Consider the following 19007-nt stretch of genomic DNA (forward strand, 5'->3'; position numbering starts at 1 on the left):
GCATAGAACGCCGATGATTGCCTTATTTGTAAAAGATGAAACAGCAGGAAAATAGCTAATACTTTATTGCAAAAAGGTATCAACCAAGGTAGATTCTCGAAGCGGTGGAAGTAGTTGAAGTAAAGTCTTTTACGGCTTCTTGTGCTCTTATTTTCGTTGAAAACTTTAAACCTGTGCTAACCATTATCTAATTTATGTTTCTAATTCGACTTAACATGTGAAGCATTACAAGCGATCTCTATGTTTCGTCACGTCGATTATTATCAAGGCTGTGCAAAGCAGTTTGCGATAGATATCACTATAGCTGGTTAAAAACACATTGTACGCTGCACCTTTTAGAGCAGCGATTCTCATGTAGAAGTCTAGGATTCCATAAAGCTACTAGGCCTACATAGTTTTAATCTATAACTGCCGTTGGGCAACAAGAGCAATAAAATAAGACCATAAAAGAAATATCTTATAATATTATACTTGTTCTTGCTTTTTAGGTTTACAGTTGTTGCGTGGTTTGACTTCTTAAATACCCTTGCGGCGTTTCGCGCACCAAATAATTATTGAACTACTGTTTAAGAATTTTAACTATGAACCGACGCCCTCCTACGTTGCAGCGCAGCCAGCCTAAACACAACTAAGCCCGTAGGCTGTTACCACTATTAGCCTGGCTTCATCGAGTCTATTTTACACTTTAAGGCAAATTAAAGAGCCGAGTTTCGCTTTTTGGTGAAATTTGCGGACTGCACTTATGGACTGCGACGCCGTTTGGCAAGGATTTACACGCCCGATACAGTCGACGGGCAAAAAAGAACTCCGTCTTATTTGAACTGGGCCTAGCTTGGCTTACAAACACCTCCGTTTTGCCTCACCAGGAATTCCCAACTCGTGTAGCTTTTGGTGTTCCTCGAAGATGTTCTTGTGACGAAACAAGCGACCGCAGCCGGGCCACGTGCAAGTCTGCCCTCCAGTGGTGCGACGCGGCTTCCGAGAGAAGGCGCCATGACGCAGTGACGTCATATCAGTGTCGACCCCGTTGTAGGAGACACTACATAAAGATTGAAGTTGAACGTTAATAAAACGGTTTGATGTCGGCCAATAGCTACTGTACATAATATACTGTAACTCTAGTAAATCTTTATTTTTTGGAAAAATATGCTTTCAAAACAAAATGTAAGCTGCGATCATGTTTGAATCTCAACGCAACATCAATTTCTCACCAGTGTTGCCTGGAGCAAAGTGCGCCAATAGCAGTTTATATTAAAATGTGATAAAATGTTGAGTTTTATGGCTCCATTGTGAGCTATACCATACATAGATTACCCATTCACTGTTCCCACTATTCATTATCTTAAACTAAATTTACTCGTATCAAAACAATTTACACATCACCACTTAAGATTACCCCCATTTTTGATTGTTTGCAGGATTGTATGTCCGGGTGGCCTATAGTTATTTTATAAGCCCTGTGTTGAATCCAGAAACAATTCGCAAGAGACACTACTTAAAACAAGACGAGGATTTTAAGATTTTAAATCACAAACTTGAACAATAGGTAGGATGTTGTGTTACGAACTTGTTTCGAGGTTAAATGAAGTGAGGGTGAAGCTTAAAAACTCGAACCAAAAATCATCCGTATATTATACTCGACCTGTTGGACTTGCCCGATTTCTGATATAATAAATATACATCCAGCTATAGAAAACAAGCAAAGCTTCACCTTTCAGTTTGACCTTTGTTCTCGCCCGCGTCGTCGGCTCTCTGCTGCTCCTGCTGGAGAAGGTTTAGCGCTTCAACGTCGAACTCTGCTCCATCTCCGACTCCTCCTCCCACAGCGCTCTCATAGCTCTCACCCCTCTTCCTCGACTGAGTGGGCATTGAGAGGTCCAGTGCCAGGTCATGGGTCTCCTCGTCGCTCTTAGCCACAGACGAGGAGGAAGGGGTTTGGATGTTGTGCTGGTTGCTAGGCGACCCGAAAAAGCTGCCGGAGGTCGCTGGAGAGCTGAAGTCGTCGGAAATCTCGGTTTCGCGAAGTTCTCTTTGGGGGAAGACCCCCGGGTCGGCGGAGAGCTCCTCGTCGGAGGGAAGCTCGACCTTGATTGGCTGCAGGTTGGTGACCGTGGCTGTTTGTTGAGGCGGTTGTGATGTGACACTTTCTTTGGGTGGGATCAAACTTGTGTGAATCGCTTTGGTGACGATCGCGGCCTGCGATAATGCTGGGAAAGAGAAAGGTATGTGAATGTGTGTTAAGTAGAGTTGGATCAATTTGAATTTGTAATGGTAATTAATGTAATTAATTAATGTAGAAGTTTCAATCATGTTCCACATTGCTTATGTTCTTTGGGAAGCGATAAGATGTAATGTGTATTTGTAGTCAATGCCATGCATCCCTCCATTGTAATTGGAATTGTAATTTGTGGCATCCCCACGTGTTTGACAAGCTACAGTTAAACTCACAACGTTATAACCTGAAAACAATTTTGGAAGAAATACAACCAGTTTAAAACAAGGAAAAAATGTAACAATTAAACAATTGAAATGAAACGCTCACCAGTTGGTGGTTGAAAAGCTTCCACGGCCGTTGACGCAAGTTCGTAAGAGATGACGTCATTACTATCGTTGTTTGCCAGGGTGCCGCAACTGTTGGCGCGCCACTTGCGCGGCATATGCAGCAGCAAGGGCGAAGCGGGCAAACTCGAGCTTTTGGCGTTCTGTGACGTCATAACGACTTGGGTCGGTGACGGCATCGCGTTGGCACCGGGCCGGTGGCGCGGAGAGGCGACGTGCACGGCGGCTGTGCGACATGGTGTGCCAGACAGATCAGTTTCTTTCGGCGCTGGTCTCTTTGCACGCCATTCTTCACAGACGCTTCCCTCGTCGTCGCTTATCTCCAGGTGATTATCTTCTTCGTCTTCCGCGTCAGATATCATCACCTCGGACGAGTACTGAGAGAGAGGCACGCAAGTGTTAGGTTAAGGCAGTGTTTCTCAACCTTTTTTGGCTAACGACACCCCTCAGAAATCACAAATAGATTGCGGCACCCCTACAAGATTTTTCCGTAGGTTATTTACTAGAATGTCACAAATAAACGGAACTGAAACAACACACGTCAACTCTACACAACGTAGTAAGTTATAATTGGATTTATTCCACTCTAATGTTTACAAAAAAGTTGTAGGAGTTGAGCAAAAATCAGATTCTTAAAGATTCTCAAATATCTCTCGGCCCCTTGAGCATTAGAAATAGCACCCCAGGGTGCGGCATCACCCCTGTTGAGAATCACTGGGTTAAGGGATATTCGATAATATCTGATCGGACAGCCCTAGTCAGCTTAGAAGTGTCCGAAACTAAGTTTTCACATCGCGGTTAATACGTTTAGCTTTAATGGAAAAAGTTAATTAATGTTTGCGGTGTCAACTAACGTATTTTTGTATGATATTGCGAAAGAGTGACAATAAAACGCGTGTTAACGTTAACAGCTGCTTTACAAGATGATATAAAATAATCGATGCATAGTAAAACGAAGCTCTTCCGGTACTTATTTATTTTCTCCGGCGTTGCGGCTGCTTGTATGGAGCCGGAAATAAAACGTCTATTTGTATTTTCATGGTATCAGGCCGCCATTGGTATGCCACGATTTACAAAACAGACGTTTACGATAGTCACCTTCTTTCGCAACAACAGTACCATCACAAAATATAATGTTGTGATTGAATTTGCACGCATGGAGCGACATACTTTGACGGTATGAAACAATTTAGCTAACAAACTTGTTATTACGTTTAGAGTTGTGCGAAAATGTGCAATTTAAATCGAATTTAAAGAAGACCACGAGACGTCGCACGAAGCGCGAAAAAATTGCGACTATATTTGTTTTAAAATGCAAATTTCAATTTAGATTTAGAGGGCGGCTTGACGCATTGATTACTTTCAACCGAAGCGAAATAAATATATTAACAATAGGCTAAAGTTAGTTAACTTTCGTTGGTGAAAGTACAATAGTGAATTTGGTGGAAGTCACGACTAGATCCGTCCCTGAAAAGAGTGTTTAGGATACAACCAAACATGTGATAACTCGCCCTTGTTTTCCATTAGCCTATAAGGAAAATAAGCCGCGGGCTAGTTTGAATTGCTTAGCGGCCCGCGGGCCGTATGTTGCCCAGGTCTGATCTAGAATGTGAATAATGTGCCAAATTTATATGATTGTAATCTGATTGGGGGATCGCGTAGGTTTTCGAAAACTAGAAAGGGTCGCGACAACAAAAAATGAGAACCACTGGTTTAAAGTAACAAACGCCACGGGGAAATAAAACATTCCATAAGGCGTCCCACTACATTTTTTACAAAATAAACGAAACTATTTAGGTTTTAAAATATCCTGTAACAATGTAAATGGCATTTACATAGCGATCAGTTTGAAGTCCAACGATAATCTAGTGACGCAACCTATATTTTAGTGATTTTTAAGGCTTTTGGCTGTCAGTATCCCTATAAACATGGTTAGAAACAATCACTGCCCAAACGAACAGTTTGAACCTTACGGTTAACCTACTCAACTTTTGCATTATTAAGCAAGTGTTATTCCCTATCACAATTTTATGGAGATACACTGAACTCACCGACACAGGAACGCTAGATGTAACCCTTGAACCTGTAAAACAAAAAAATTCGTTAACTGTGATATCCGCAAATTTTAAAGTGGTCAAAATGGATAATATCTAGTTAGGGCCTCCAAATGGCTTCGATTGTGATGTAATCACATGGTAAATGTTTTCTAATTTAACTTTAAATAAGATTGTAAAAGTGTCCTTGGGAGGCCAAATATGTAGTTTGATTTAATCATGAGTCCATATCATCAAGAATTTAAATCGCAAACAGACCGATCAACCTAAAAAGGGTGATTTCGACAAGTCTAACGAAATTAACAATTTAAAGGCATAAAAATAAATTCAACGGATTTATTTTAAAAGAAAAAGGGGCAATGTAAATCCGTTTCATTTTGTAACACGTTGGTCAGGAAAGAAAGTAATAAACTTCGTTCATCTACCAAGAACAGACATAGCGCAGCCAATCAGAATTCGATACGTACCCGGTGCCGTGCGGGGGAATTCCCCACTATAAAGTTCGGGTGCGTGGTGTCGGGTCTTGTCCGCGCCCGAGCTTGTCGTGGTCAAAACCTTTGGCACAAAGTTCGGCCGGTCGGTGGCGCCCTGGAGAAACAAACAAACACGAAGGATTGGACGACGACGTATTACGATGAAATAGACTAGTCTCGATTGGGCAGACCGATTTTGGGAGGGTTTACCGCAACATACAGTTTCTAACATACCACAAATTTTGAATATACCAAAAGGGTGGACAGGGGGTGTGTCACGCTTTTGTTTTGCACTTTTTTGAAGGTTCTTGAGATTTGTTTAATTACACATTATATTTAAGCAGTTTTAATGCGTTCGCTTTTCAAACCTTAATACTTCGAGCTAAACCGAGGCGTAAGAACCACACCTTTAGCGTTTTATTATTTCTACAGGAAATTGTACACAGGATACCCGGTTCGTTTCTGTTATATAGAGCAACGTATGTACCTTGGAACGATATATAGACAGATACATACATATTTAAGTTGGAAAATATATTTTAAATACGCTGCACTGATCGTGTGCCCAATGACAAAGGTGAAAATAGTTTCGCGGATGTGAAACCAAAGTTTCCTCCGACGCCATTCTACCTCAATTCGGGGAATGTTTTATTAAATACCGAGATGAAAGGAATCCAAGCAGGTCACATTCCTTCTGCCAGCCCCGTGAGTGTAGTAAATCATCCCGCCCGCCACCTCTTTTACAAACTAGGCAAGATGCCGTTCCCAAATTTTTTGTCTATTTTACCTACATAATTTAAAATTTTTGCGCGCTTCACGTGAATCTTGGTCTTACGAAAGTACGTTGCGTTTCAAAAAATATTTTCAGCCCAAAGGCGCCGTACAACCTGGAAGTCGCAAACTATCAGCAATGGAAGTTTCGCTAACTTAGTACATCTGAATTCATATTATTGTGCTTTGCATTATTTGAGCGTTTTTTTAAATGTGATTATTAATAATATCGGGAGTTTCACAGACCTATTCAAATTACACAATAAACTAGATTAACGATTAAATTTATCGCATTTGTTTATTTAAATCTTTTCATTGTGAACTTGATGGACAATTTTGTTTTGTCCGAGCACCGATAGTTCACATACGAGGTGGGGATACTGTCCATTAGTGTCCAACGAAAGCTAAAAAAAGTAACGAGATCTAAACGGCATAAAAAATGTTTGCAGCACATTTTCCGAATAACGACCCTCACGACCAACAACGACTAGCATCGTCAACTATTCGATATTATCGACCGTGCCCATCAACAAAACGTGTTGTGTCAGCAACTTCTGCTGTCATTCACCATTATGTTCTACTAAAACTGGTCATTAACGGTCTCGTTAGTTTTGGAGCATAATGGTTGGAGGTTGTACCAAGACGTAATAAGAATACCAAAGCCCATACGAAGTAGGTATCATCTTGAACATTTCGAATAACTCTTTATTCATTTATTCATGATACTTACTTCTGTATGGGCTTTGGTATTCTTTTGGGTCTCGTTAGCAATGTTAAACTTACTTGACAGTGCTGAGACGGGACGGAAAATCGCGGCACGTCGTTTGCTGCTGGGAGTTGACGCGGCGGCAAAACTCTGAAACGTTATTAAGACAAGCAGCTTAAACTTATGAACCTACGCAATTTACAACTGTTCTATATACGCTCGAATTGGTATTCACGAATAAACAAAACGAAACTGCTTTGATTGCAGGGATTGGTCAATGTCAAGGTAAACACAAGGCGGAATATAATTGACATAAAGCGTTTCTCAATAGTATTCGCCGTTGGTTGCAAAAACGAGTGCGGTCAGTCACGTACACTTTGTTGACTGCGGTACAGGCAATCAAAACAAGCAGGCAAGCAAAATAGGAGCAAAAACTCAAGCAGACAAAGCATAATGAACGACAAAGCGCTTACGTTGTTTCCCTGGACGACACAGCGGAGTGTGGCGCATCGCGCTGAATTTCCCACTTTACAGCGTGTGATTGGGGCACACCAGGTGGATGGTAGGGAGGGTTTGGGGCGCCAGTGGGCTGGCGATGGGTACTTTCAGCCCCGGAGGACTGGGGGGTGAGATTTGCGAGCTGCTGTTGGACCTCTTCGATCGTGGGCTGTCGGGCTTGTTTGGTGACCAGCAAGGGCAGAACTGCCTGCAACTGGGAAGTGCTGGGAAGGGAATCGTCTACCATTCCGTTCGGTTGGGAACCTATCGACAAAATTTATATAAAATAAACGGATAGGATCGGCCACGTTGTCTAGCCGTGGAGTCCGTTAAACTAATTAACGTTAAACATAACTATAATTGGGGGCAAATCCAATTTTTAAACAGCTGGTGGCCTTATTTTCGTAGAATTTGAGGTAGTTTTCTGATCTGAGTTTCATATTTAGTTGTTTGCATTCCTGCAACTTATAAAGAATCTAACCCAGTGGTTCTCAACCTTTTTTATCTTACGGACCGGTAAAATTTCAAAACAAATTTTGCGGACCGGTGGACCTTTAAAAATCAAAATCAACCCCAAATGCAAATATGACAAAAGTATGCAACTTAAAAGCAAAAAATTGAAACTTAAATTCATTGAGCAATTTGCTGCTGTTTTTTTTATATCATACGTGTTATACGTGGTTCTATTAAAGTTTTTCACATACAACTGGTCCAAAAATTTACGACTTGAACCAGTGCTTTTCAACCTTTTTCCTGGAGTGGAACCCTATGGAAACATTTTACTGGCTCGAGGAACCCCAGTGTAATGAAAACACCTCAATTAGCTATAGAATTTAGAAATTGAGGAACCCATGGACTGTACTAGTGGAACCCTTCGGTTCCGCGGAACCCTGGTTGAAAACAACAGACTTAAACGATCAGTAGCCTAATTTTAAACAGTTGGGCACAACACTTGCATTGTTTCGTACGATAAAGCCAAAGTAGACCATTAACTCTATGTTACGTCACAATGTTGCAAATTACAAAGCTGGCGAAGTCTAAATTTGATTGACAAGCATTCAGCATCTTGCATTTTGTAGTTGAGATTTAAGATTGTAATATATTTGGACCGGCAGGAAAGTTGACGCGGACCGGCACCGGCGGTTGACAACCACTGATCTTACCCAACATATAAAACTGTTTATTGCTAATGCTAATTTAGTCTTTGCAGAGCTCGTTTGCAAAATGTGAAAAACTCATTCTGACGTGCAGAAAGACGATTTCTCGGTTGAGGCTTATTACACATACATAATTTGCAATACCATCAATGTCAGACTTACTTTAAAATTAATCTTGGACCATGTTGGCGATACTTTTAACCCACTTTTAACTCAAACCTAGTTATTTTTTTATTTTTGTTTTAACTGGAACCGTGTTAAAGACAATAGGACGGTTTGTAGAACCACTAAAGATAATGGTCACTTTCGTCTCTACGATTGGGATATATAAATTGTACTTTCTTGTTAACAAATTATTCGACTTGGGTTTTTTTTTTGCTGTATCAATCTACAATTCTACTTATTACAGTATTAAAACACTAAAAACACTCACAATTCTCGCCAATATAGTAGGCCTTGTTGGAAACAAGTAACATACTGCAAAGTAGTAAGCCAAGTGCGCTGACATACAACTCTAATAAAAGCCTGGAGGAAAGTAAGTTTTTCCACAATCTTAAAGTCTTGATTAAACAACTTACAGATTATGTTGTGCGTTGAGGTCCCAATCATGGTTTTGAACTCGTCTTCGTTAATTGAACCAGCAGAAACTATTTGTAGGTTGTCCTATAGACAAGGTATGTTTTTTTCATTTTTAGAATATTGGAATATTCAAAACCATTTTTAAATATCGAAATCTGGTGGTCCAAATTTAAAATTAACTTAATAAATTCATAATAATCGATTAAATAAAAAACACTAAGACTCCAAATTAATTTATGAAAAAAATTTTTTTTCGCAAGATGTAAGCTAGTATTTCGGGCAATAATAATCACACAAACATAAACTTACGCAATGCCGCAACACACCTGTGGGGTAATTGGCTTTGGGAGCTTGGAAACTTCTGGCTGTGATTTAGAGTAATGATGATGATGCGGGCTCACTCCCAGTGTACTGGTGGTGTTAAGAGGTAAATGAGAAATTCCCACCGAGTGTGGAACAGGATTACCAACTGAAAGGGGGGAATGGAGGGAATTCCCCGCAGAATGAGGGGTGACGGGGGTGTTGCCTGACACATTTTGATTCAAGTGTAAATTACCCAATGAGGGTGGGGTGAGAAGCGGATTGTCCACTGAGTGTGGGGGCATGTGGGGATTTCCCATTGAATGTAGGATAAAATTCGGGTTTCCTGAAGAATGTAAAGAATTCCCAATGGGCCAGTTGTTCGCGTCCGGGCCGTTGGGTGTCGCTGGCGGGTCCGTAGGTTTACTCATGCGGAACGATGACCTCATAAAGCTTAGGCAAGTCTCGACAACGTTCGTCATCTGGAAAAGCAAAAAAGGGTCTTTAGCAAATGAAGGTTTACTATGAATGACAACATGGTGGAACGAACTTTGCCGACCCCGTGTAAAAAGTAGAGGACAAAACCTTATATCTAGCTGTAGGCAAGTGGAGGACAAAACCTTATATCTAGCTGTAGGCAAGTGGAGGACAAAACCTTATATCTAGCTGTAGGCAAGAAGAGGACAAAACCTTATATCTACCTGTAGGCAAGTCGCGGCCGACAAGACCTCGGTACTGTTCTCGGCCGTTATGGACAAACTTCCCGAGTAGATATAGTCTAATAAAACTTCAAAGCCGTCCGGTGTGAGGATGTTTAGGTCAAGGGCTGTGGAGTCCTTCATCGAGGCATCGGCGAACAGCGACCTACAAGAAGAACAAAGGTTATCTAACAGCTAATTTATACAGCCAAATGAAGAAACCACATGAATAAAGAGTGTGTGATATCCTTGAAACGTCCACCAACATATATGGCCACGACTTTGAAAAGGACTTGGTTGTAGGTTGAAAGGAATGCCAAAACACCACTTCAGATGGACATGCCATCTTGACTTGGGCTACAGCAGTTATATAAGTGATCCATGCATTACTAGCAGCCTAAAGTTAACAGTATGATACGACCTCGCAAAACCTTTTTTTCGTCGTTATATAAAAGCCGTGTGGTAAAAACTAACGGTTTCCCTATGTCAATAGGATATGTTTCAGGCAAACTTGGACAACTATAGATTTATTTTAGCTTTTTAAAATTAGATTAGAATTAGTATTACCAAATTCTTTAAAACCAAAATTTAAACTAGAACTTGAACAAGAATTACATTTATTTTTTTAATTTCATCGCAATTCATTCTTATAAGAATGTGAATGGTAATTTTTTTTTGGCGTGTAATTTTTATATTTTTAAGCAAGTCATATTATTGTAAAATATCCAGATTGAATTTTTGCGACTGAGAGACTAAAAATGCCAGTAGACAAAGTAGAATTTTTGTTAGAATCCGAATTAAATTTTAACTAAAATTAAAGCACACAAGCAATTCACAAACTAGTTTAGAATTATTCGTTGATTTAAAAAAATAGAATTATTATCTAGTTGTCCAAGTCTGGTTTCAGGTATGGTGCAAACTTGTTTTTAATTTATGAACCGAACCTAGTAAGAATAAAATTTTCCTTGTTTGATGTCGTAATTACCATCGTCTGCGAGCAAAAATAACTACCTTAAACAAGAACCAGGTTGTTTTTAGATTTGCAAAGTTTCACTGTGCATCGGTGGGAAAGACACGTGCTAAACGCCAAACTAAAATTTTGGTCGTCACACAGCAAAAAATAATAGGGCAGTACAATTGTTTTGGCATTCTTGCGTGTGTGGAATCGCACACCAAAAGTGCTTGATTATGATAGTCGTGTGTTCCTTTTCAGCTGCACAATCGTTTTTAACAGGAGCTGGCAACCAGCAAGTTTGCTTTTTCAGGCTAGAGATAAGTTGGTTTGTGGTTAGGCATCATTCTCGCTTTTTATTCTTCAACTAGCTTTAGCAGAAAGCCAAAGTGCCAAGTACCATACGGCGCAAAAATGGTGATTATCAGTCCACTGACGTTAATAATTAATTTGGAAAGTTGCGAAATAGCCTACTCGGCGTACTCACAAAAACAGGCTTAACATCGAAAGAACTACAACAAACATCTGACAACGAAACAAATTTTTATTTTAAGGCGTTCCGACAAGTTAAATATTAATCGCGAGGCATTAGAATTCCGACAAATGATTAACGGGCAGGTTAAGAGCTCCAACGAGCAAACAACCTTACCGACGCCCCAAGCGAATCGACCCCACAAACTCGATAACCTTGCGACAAGAATTTTCTAGAAATTGCTATTTGAATAAACCTTGTAGACACAGGCGAAAGCTGCGGTGGAGTCGAGGTTGCAACGGAACCAAATACAGTCAAAATCCAACTAATCGAGACAAAACTGAAAGCCAGTAGAAAGATGCCCTGTATTTCACGGTTATCGCCTGAATATTGAATACATAAATGTAAAAACTAAAACTTCTTTGACCGACCGTAAACATTACCTTGAACTTACTTTTTTGATATCAAAACAACAAATATGGAGCGTTGTATCGATTATTATTGTTTTCAGCCACCAAGAAAAAAATCACCAGACCTTTTTTTGTCCAAACGTAACTCATAGAGTTGTAGCAATATTTCGATAACGAAATTTTTCCCGTACAAGTTTACCCCTAAACCAGGGGCGGGCAACCTTTTTAACACCTGGGCCAGTTAGGAAATGTAAGGCTTACAGGAGGGCCGCACATCAAATAAACACTAATTGATATTTTCCGCTTTTACTAGAAAAACGCAAGTACAAGCGAATATGAAATATCATAGCAGACACATATGTGGATGTTCAAATAGAAGTTAGTGAGAAGGCTGATGTTGGATATTTTGAACCAACTTGTCAATGTTTGGTTCCATGCCAGTTGTGCATAGACGCAAACTATTTAACAGCAATAATTCAAAACCAGCTGTTAAACATAACATCTCAGTCAATATGCGCGGCAAAAGTCGTAGCAGACAAGTATAATTGTTGCAAAACAATTCTTTATCATACCAACGTGACGCAAGTAAAATTTTAGGAATAAAGATTGTTTTGGAAGAGATGCTTCCCATTCGAGTTCAACAACTGCATTAGTGTAGCCTATGGGTTACATTGCACTTTTAAACAGGAAACTGAAAGAGCAAAAGTTCCAACATTGGTGCGCACAAAATACCCTTATTTAGGGAAAAATATCTGGAAGAAGGCCAAGGGCCGCACAAAAAATGGCAAAGGGCCGCATGCGGCCCGCGCGTTGCCCGCCCCTGCCCTAAACAGTAAACACATTGATTCTTTCTACGATAAAGGTCGTTTTGAAAAGTAAGCACATATTCTTCTGCTATGACGGAGAGAACCAGTTTGCCGTTTGGCTCCCAAAAGCGTTCCACGTCAGTGATGTTACATAACTGACAAGGTAAACCGAAGCGTACTTGACAACAACAACAAAAAATAGTAATTATAGTATTAACCGATGTTTGTTTGCAACTTTGGGGTGCAATTGCTTCTTAAAGTAAAACTAACCTTACGAATCGGTTCGGTAAAAAAGATTTACAAAATGGAAAACAATAAAGATATTAGTTAGCAGATAAACTAAGCATTATAGAGTTTCCAGCCAAACATTTTAACACTCTGATTTGACCTCTGAGAACTTATACAACGTGGTCTCTTGCTAGCTTAAGTGAAGTGTAACATATAACGTAACATATATACATAAAGGTCATATTGCGGAAAAGGTCCGTGGAAACATTTTGTGAATTGCCCAACAATATAGTTTCTTCTTAATATAAACAGCAATGTTTGTATAACAGTGTATTACAAAATCTGACTTTTTTTATTTATAAATAAGTTCATGAAAAAGAGGTTGCAATTTTGCTTGTCATGTTTAAAGTGCTTAATTATAAATATTTCGATAAAATGTTACAGTGCGCACAGCGTCCCCTTGTACAATTGATGAAAGATGTTGAATTGAAACGCTATTGCAAGGATACATATAATTTGTTTGGTTTTGATTTGCATACCTCGTCTGAAACTGATAAATATCTTTCAACATACCTGAGACAAACCGGGCCGACATGCGACCATGGAAATGATTACGCAAGCTGTAAACAAACAGTTAGGTTACGTAATCAGAAAAATGTATGAAAAAAGAAAAAGGCAATTGAACTTTATGACTCAGTATACAGTTACCCTACGCAGTAATATTAGAACGCGATTTGGAGCCAAACCGATTGTTTTTGGAAATATTACAGACTACAGAAAATAAACAAGGAAGCGTATCGTGCCACTTCCCTGACATTAAGCGCTCTAGAAGTATTTAAAATTTTGTTGAAAACCAACGCCAATGTCACAGCACCACAATTCGGATGCACCGCTCTATATTCTTTCGTTGGGAGGTTGTCGAATTTATTTTTATTATAATTTACATATGTATTAATAACAAATGTTTTAATTAATTTGTTAGAACGTGGTTGGCTCATACAAAAACTGATTACCAAACACGTGTAGCGCATGACGAAACAATGCCAAGTTTGTTACGACCACAAATGCCAAGTTAGCAACCAACAAATTTTCCAGTTTGCATGTAAGTTGAAAAGGATGTTGTCGAAATCTTGGCTGTATATTAAATATTTCAATTTCCAAAATATAACCAACAGTACATAAAAAAGCCTAGTTGTACTTGCACGTACCTGAAGTAAAGACTGCACGCCGCCAAGAGCGGTTTGTGTGCCTTGAAGGATCGATCGCGCACATGGATTGTGATGTCACAAAGAAATCCCGCGCGACGTTGCAATTGCAGGAGTTGCAGAACGTATTGCGAGTGGACGGATCGTTGGGCGTCGATGCAACGGACTCCCTCGGCACGTGTGACGTCATCAAGGCTGCTGCTTCCCGGCGACTTTACCAATGACGTCACAGCAGGCATTATCGATACACTTCCGACTGTCTGCGGAAAAAATAAGACAAATTCAATTTTTATATTCGATGTGTAAGGGCATACATTTTATAACATTATAATTTGCTACAAAGACAATTATAAACTAAAGAAACGCAAACAAATTACGCAAATATATGGATAAGAGAAAGTTTACAATGCAAACTTCCGTTTTTGTCTAAAAGAAGAATAGCGAGACTCATAACGCGGCCACAAATCTAAAGAATTAAGTCGTTTTCTTAAAAACAACTTTTGATGACATGTTTGTTTTAAAAGAGTGGGTAGTGGGCGTCTCTTCCTGGCAAAATACCTACGCAACCCAATGACGCTTAACGATGCGAAACAAGGTGCACACATTCCCATACCTGACATCTGTTTAACGTGCAAACAACCACGGCCGGCTCCCACCGAAAGTGTATTGTACGCATTTATTTCGTCTAGGAAAGCGCTTTAGGAGAAAATTCGAAAGCCATTTTTCGCTAAACCATATCGTAAAAGTTACTTAAATCAAGCTGAAAGACAGATCATGTTCAGTGTGGAGGGATAAAATCATTTTCGTTGCGTAAAATAGTCTAAACCAGGGATGTCCAACATTTTATTATAGTGGGCCGCATTGACACTTGAAATAATTTAATGGGCCGCAGAACCTATCAAGTTTCAAGATTAAGTATTGGCCTTTAGAGTTCTAACGGACCTTTAGAGGTATATATGTATATATTTTACCCATATTATACTATTAATGCGCCCCTAAAAGCTGACTAGTACATTTTAATTAGGTTAATATTGAACGTTTAAAATACTACTTGGCAGTGAAAATGACTAGCGGGACGCACAAAAATTTCAGGCGGGCCGCAGGTTGGACATCCCTGGTCTAAACTTATATTGAAGTTCAGTGCGACCCACCGTTTTATTGGTGGAACAGACAATTTCAGACAATCATTTACCGACGAAATGTAACATATTCACTTGGTTGCCGTATACGAAAACCAACTAATATTAATATTTTTATTAGACCGTAAAATATTCTTTATCGAGCTAAAATATTTGCGCAAATCTGGCGAAAAGACAAAAACGTGTTTTGGTCGAATTTCGGCTCTAATTTTCTGTTCCGGCCATGTAGAGCCACGTAATTTTAATCGGGTAATAACGTGTTGTGCCCTACCTTGCGCTAACGCACTCTTAAACTCGAACTACCTGCCACTTCACATAAACTAAAAAAAAAATGCACAACCATGCCCCTAACCCCCGCCAGTTGTGAGGCACGACATAGAACGCGTGGGTGCGGCGTTCGGCCCCAGCGCCTTTTCATGCCTCCGCGGAAAAACACAATGCCTTCGCAGCGCTCAATTGAATCGTGACGGGCGAATATTTGAATGCGGCGTCACGGTCCAAGGGAGGTGTGTCTTTCAGTCATGCTCTAGTTAGCGCGAAACGGCCTTGAAATTTGACTGCAGGGCGGTTAACCGTTGTTCTGCCTGCGTCGCCTGACTTTTTCGCTAAACAAACCACGGATTTGGGGAAAAAAACGTACGACAATTTCACTATTTGGACAAAATAGCGAATTATATTCAAAAGGTGCCAATTTTACTACAAAAAATGGCTGTGCACCCAAAATACATAAAGTTGGTTTATATCTGTTAAAACTAAATGATGACCAAAGATTTATTTTACTGAAACATTTTAGACACAATCTCTGCCAGCAACATATACTCCAATATTTTTACCAGTTAGCTTTGACAAGCTACATAATGCAAAACTTTTCAAACCTTAACAAAGTATTTATGATATAGATCTGTAAATACACCAGAGTAAAAACAGTTTTACTACAGCTATAACTTGTAAATGCCCAACAAGTTGGAAATCAATATTTGTAAGAAAACGTTAATATTCAAATCATAAGAATAAAACTGTGTACTCTTAAAATCATAATTAATTTTTTTTTCAAAAATTACGTAATAACTTCAGGAAGTGACTATGTGACTGGATCGCTCTTTTACTCTTGCACCCGTTAGGGATTATATATCAATTTGAACTACTTATGGTGTCCGGGTGAATAGCCTCTTCCATGACTTTAAATATACACTTGGTTATAAAAGCCATATTTTGTTCCCAGTGAAACACATTATTTGTTCAGAAGTTAAAACTAACCTTCCTCCTAAGACTGTTTTCTACATTAACTTAAAATGTTTTTAACATTGTAGTTATGCTTTTTTAAATATTTATTAAGCGTAAGCAAATACAACTCCCTGCATAAAATGATCAAGCAAGACTGGAAACAGTTCAACAAAAAAAGTTTGCACTTTCGAAAGAATATCTATTCTGTTAATCAAAATGGAACATTTTCCACTGCAACCAAATCAGAATTCTTTTGGGTTAGTGATAAAAAATGAAACATCTATTCCTATTAAACTCAAAACATGAACAATTTTCTAAAACCTAACCAGCATGTCTACTGTCGACAAATGATGTATTGTAGTTCGCAGAACAAAAAACAACCTCTCATTTTACAGTGTATCCTGTGCTCAGTCAAAAGTTCCATTAAAGTTGGAAAAGAAGATTTTGTAAGCCAAGCAAGCAATGAAAGGCGTGTACAAAGATCATGGTAACAAAACCTGCATAAACACTGACTAAAATAAAAGCAGCCGATCGAGAAAAGGTGTTATACAATGGAGACAGCCAGGTAACATAACACCGTAACAATGAGATGGGCCGCGTTACCAAGTCACAAAGCTCCTAACCAAATGGATCAAGCTTTAAAATAGGTAATACATAGAAAAACACTTGACATAAAAGTATTTATTTTGGTGTGTTTATATCAAACATAATACAAAAAATGGTTATATATTATTTTTTATTGATATGAAAACATAGTTTCATTGAAAAAACAATGTTACACAGCGTTGCGTGAGCTTTGTTAGTTATTTAATACTTTTATCTTATACACTATGAAGTACAACATGTGCTAAAGAGATATTTTTATCGTTAATTATATTGTACTTGGGCCTAGTAGATACCTACATGAACCTAGTACAGTCTATAGAAAAGATTGGAATACTACCATATAGTTTTTATACTAAAGAAATTTGACATTAAAAAAGTTTAAAACAATAATCCATACTATAATTTTTATGGATAACAAACAATAGTTAAGACACAGTTATAATTCTAACATAGATCTAAAACACAAGACAACAGTAAAGAGTATATATGTGAAATGAAACAACCTAATATTTGTGATAGTTACAATTGCCTTATTATAAACAGTTTGCAATTAAAAAACTGTAATAATCAAATGTGATTTACCAAAATTAGGCAAAACAGAATTTAAATAGTCATTTTTATTGCAGGATGGAGAACCAGGGGTGCCACTAAAATATACTCCTTAGTTAAAACCTTTATTTAGTTTGGCTTAGAACTGGGAAATAACTTTACATAGTAGTTGTCAGTCAACCAAATCAAATGATCTTATGCACAGATTACACTTACACTGAAATATGTATGCAAATGTCCAGTTGACACGAGATAAAAATGGCAAAATTTGAATGTTGAATAAAAAACAGCTCTAAATGACACAGTACCATGTAGATAAAATTAATTGACTTAAGTAAACATAATTTTTTTTACAACAGATTTAGGTATTAATTATTTTAAAACAGAACAATTAAGTTGTATTCTCATTGTGGAAATTAAACAAACATAGTGTCTCCTCGTGTTTATAGTCATGATAACAAAGTTTTTGATAGGATGTAAAACTAATTAGTTTGTAAGTAAACTGTATTGTTAAAAAATACAACTAGGATCATAAATATTGAACAATACATATTTTTTAGTATATCTGTAAATATTAATAAAAACGACCATCTCCTCAATTTTTGATTATTTAAAACCAAGCCAGGTAGGCAGTACAGAAAATGGATGTAGAAATGAAAGTCTTAGGAACAAGCAAGATTTAGCGTAAAACCTGGTGCTATAAATCACAAACCACCAAAAACAAGATTTCTTGAACTACAAAACACCAATTTAAAAAAGTTTCAACATTAAAAAAAGTAAAAAAATGCTAACATTTGGATTCTAAAAAATTAAATTTTATTGCTTGTATCTAAATTGGGTGACAATAAGTTGTAACCTTTTTAAAGTTAACCATCAATATATTTCCAAAAAATCAAATAGAAAAGGAAAAAACATCCTCACCTGAGTTGAAATGTTGACATTATTGGACATTTACACTCTGGCATATTATTAAAACTAGCAATCAGGTAATCTTGTTGTGAGCACCAGGTTCACATAAAAGTTGAAACATTCTCAAAGCATATTTCACACGAAGAATATACCTTACAGGAAAATCATAGTAAAAGGCTTATAGACATCAGAAATGCTGAAACCTATAAAACAAAAGGAATTCATTAAATATTGTTTGAAGTAAAATATGAAGTAAATTTTCTGTAACACAAGCTAGTGGATAAAATTATGTATATTTTCAACATAAAAATATAATTTAACATTTTTATTGCAAGCAAAATGCGTTAGAAGTATTTCCTAATCTTTCCAAACAGCAGTTATTTTTCAAATGTGTTTTTGGTTTAAAGGGCTACTCATATCTTTAAAAAAACAAGGCACTTGCCTACAATCCTACCACAGCGTTATATATTTAATAAACAACGCGTTAGTGTTTGGATGAGGGGGGGGGATATTATTGCTTAATAATATTGCTTAACTAACCCAAACACTATCCCGCACTCTAACCCAAATAATGTTCGTCGTGGTATGATTTCAGACCAGCGCCAAAACGAATTTAACCACTGCAGTCTGATTTTGTTTAAAACGGCCTTACAAATGGGCCATGAAGATCTTTATAAAATAAATTTGGGCCCTGACAAACCAAAGCTATGTC

General features: G+C 38.2%; 1 protein-coding gene across 1 annotated transcript in view; it reads right to left on the reverse strand.

The window, feature by feature from the left end:
• Positions 1–18453, reverse strand: part of LOC146136092 (uncharacterized) — a 34654-nt gene extending 16201 nt beyond the window's left edge. The window contains exons 1-12 of the mRNA XM_083395847.1: positions 18308–18453; positions 13872–14128; positions 9799–9961; positions 9124–9579; positions 8797–8881; positions 7037–7325; positions 6641–6713; positions 5081–5201; positions 4611–4642; positions 2543–2936; positions 1712–2207; positions 864–1039 (exon numbers count right to left, since the gene is read on the reverse strand). Coding sequence (XP_083251973.1) covers positions 864–1039; positions 1712–2207; positions 2543–2936; positions 4611–4642; positions 5081–5201; positions 6641–6713; positions 7037–7325; positions 8797–8881; positions 9124–9579; positions 9799–9961; positions 13872–14128; positions 18308–18337 — 2572 coding nt within the window. The 5' untranslated portion in view covers positions 18338–18453. The remainder of the gene's footprint in view (positions 1–863; positions 1040–1711; positions 2208–2542; positions 2937–4610; positions 4643–5080; positions 5202–6640; positions 6714–7036; positions 7326–8796; positions 8882–9123; positions 9580–9798; positions 9962–13871; positions 14129–18307) is intronic.
• Between the last annotated feature and the right edge of the window lie 554 nt (positions 18454–19007).

The sequence above is a fragment of the Ascidiella aspersa genome, chromosome 8 (assembly GCF_963924565.1).
Source record: "Ascidiella aspersa chromosome 8, kaAscAspe10.2, whole genome shotgun sequence".
NCBI classification, from domain to species: domain Eukaryota; kingdom Metazoa; phylum Chordata; class Ascidiacea; order Phlebobranchia; family Ascidiidae; genus Ascidiella; species Ascidiella aspersa.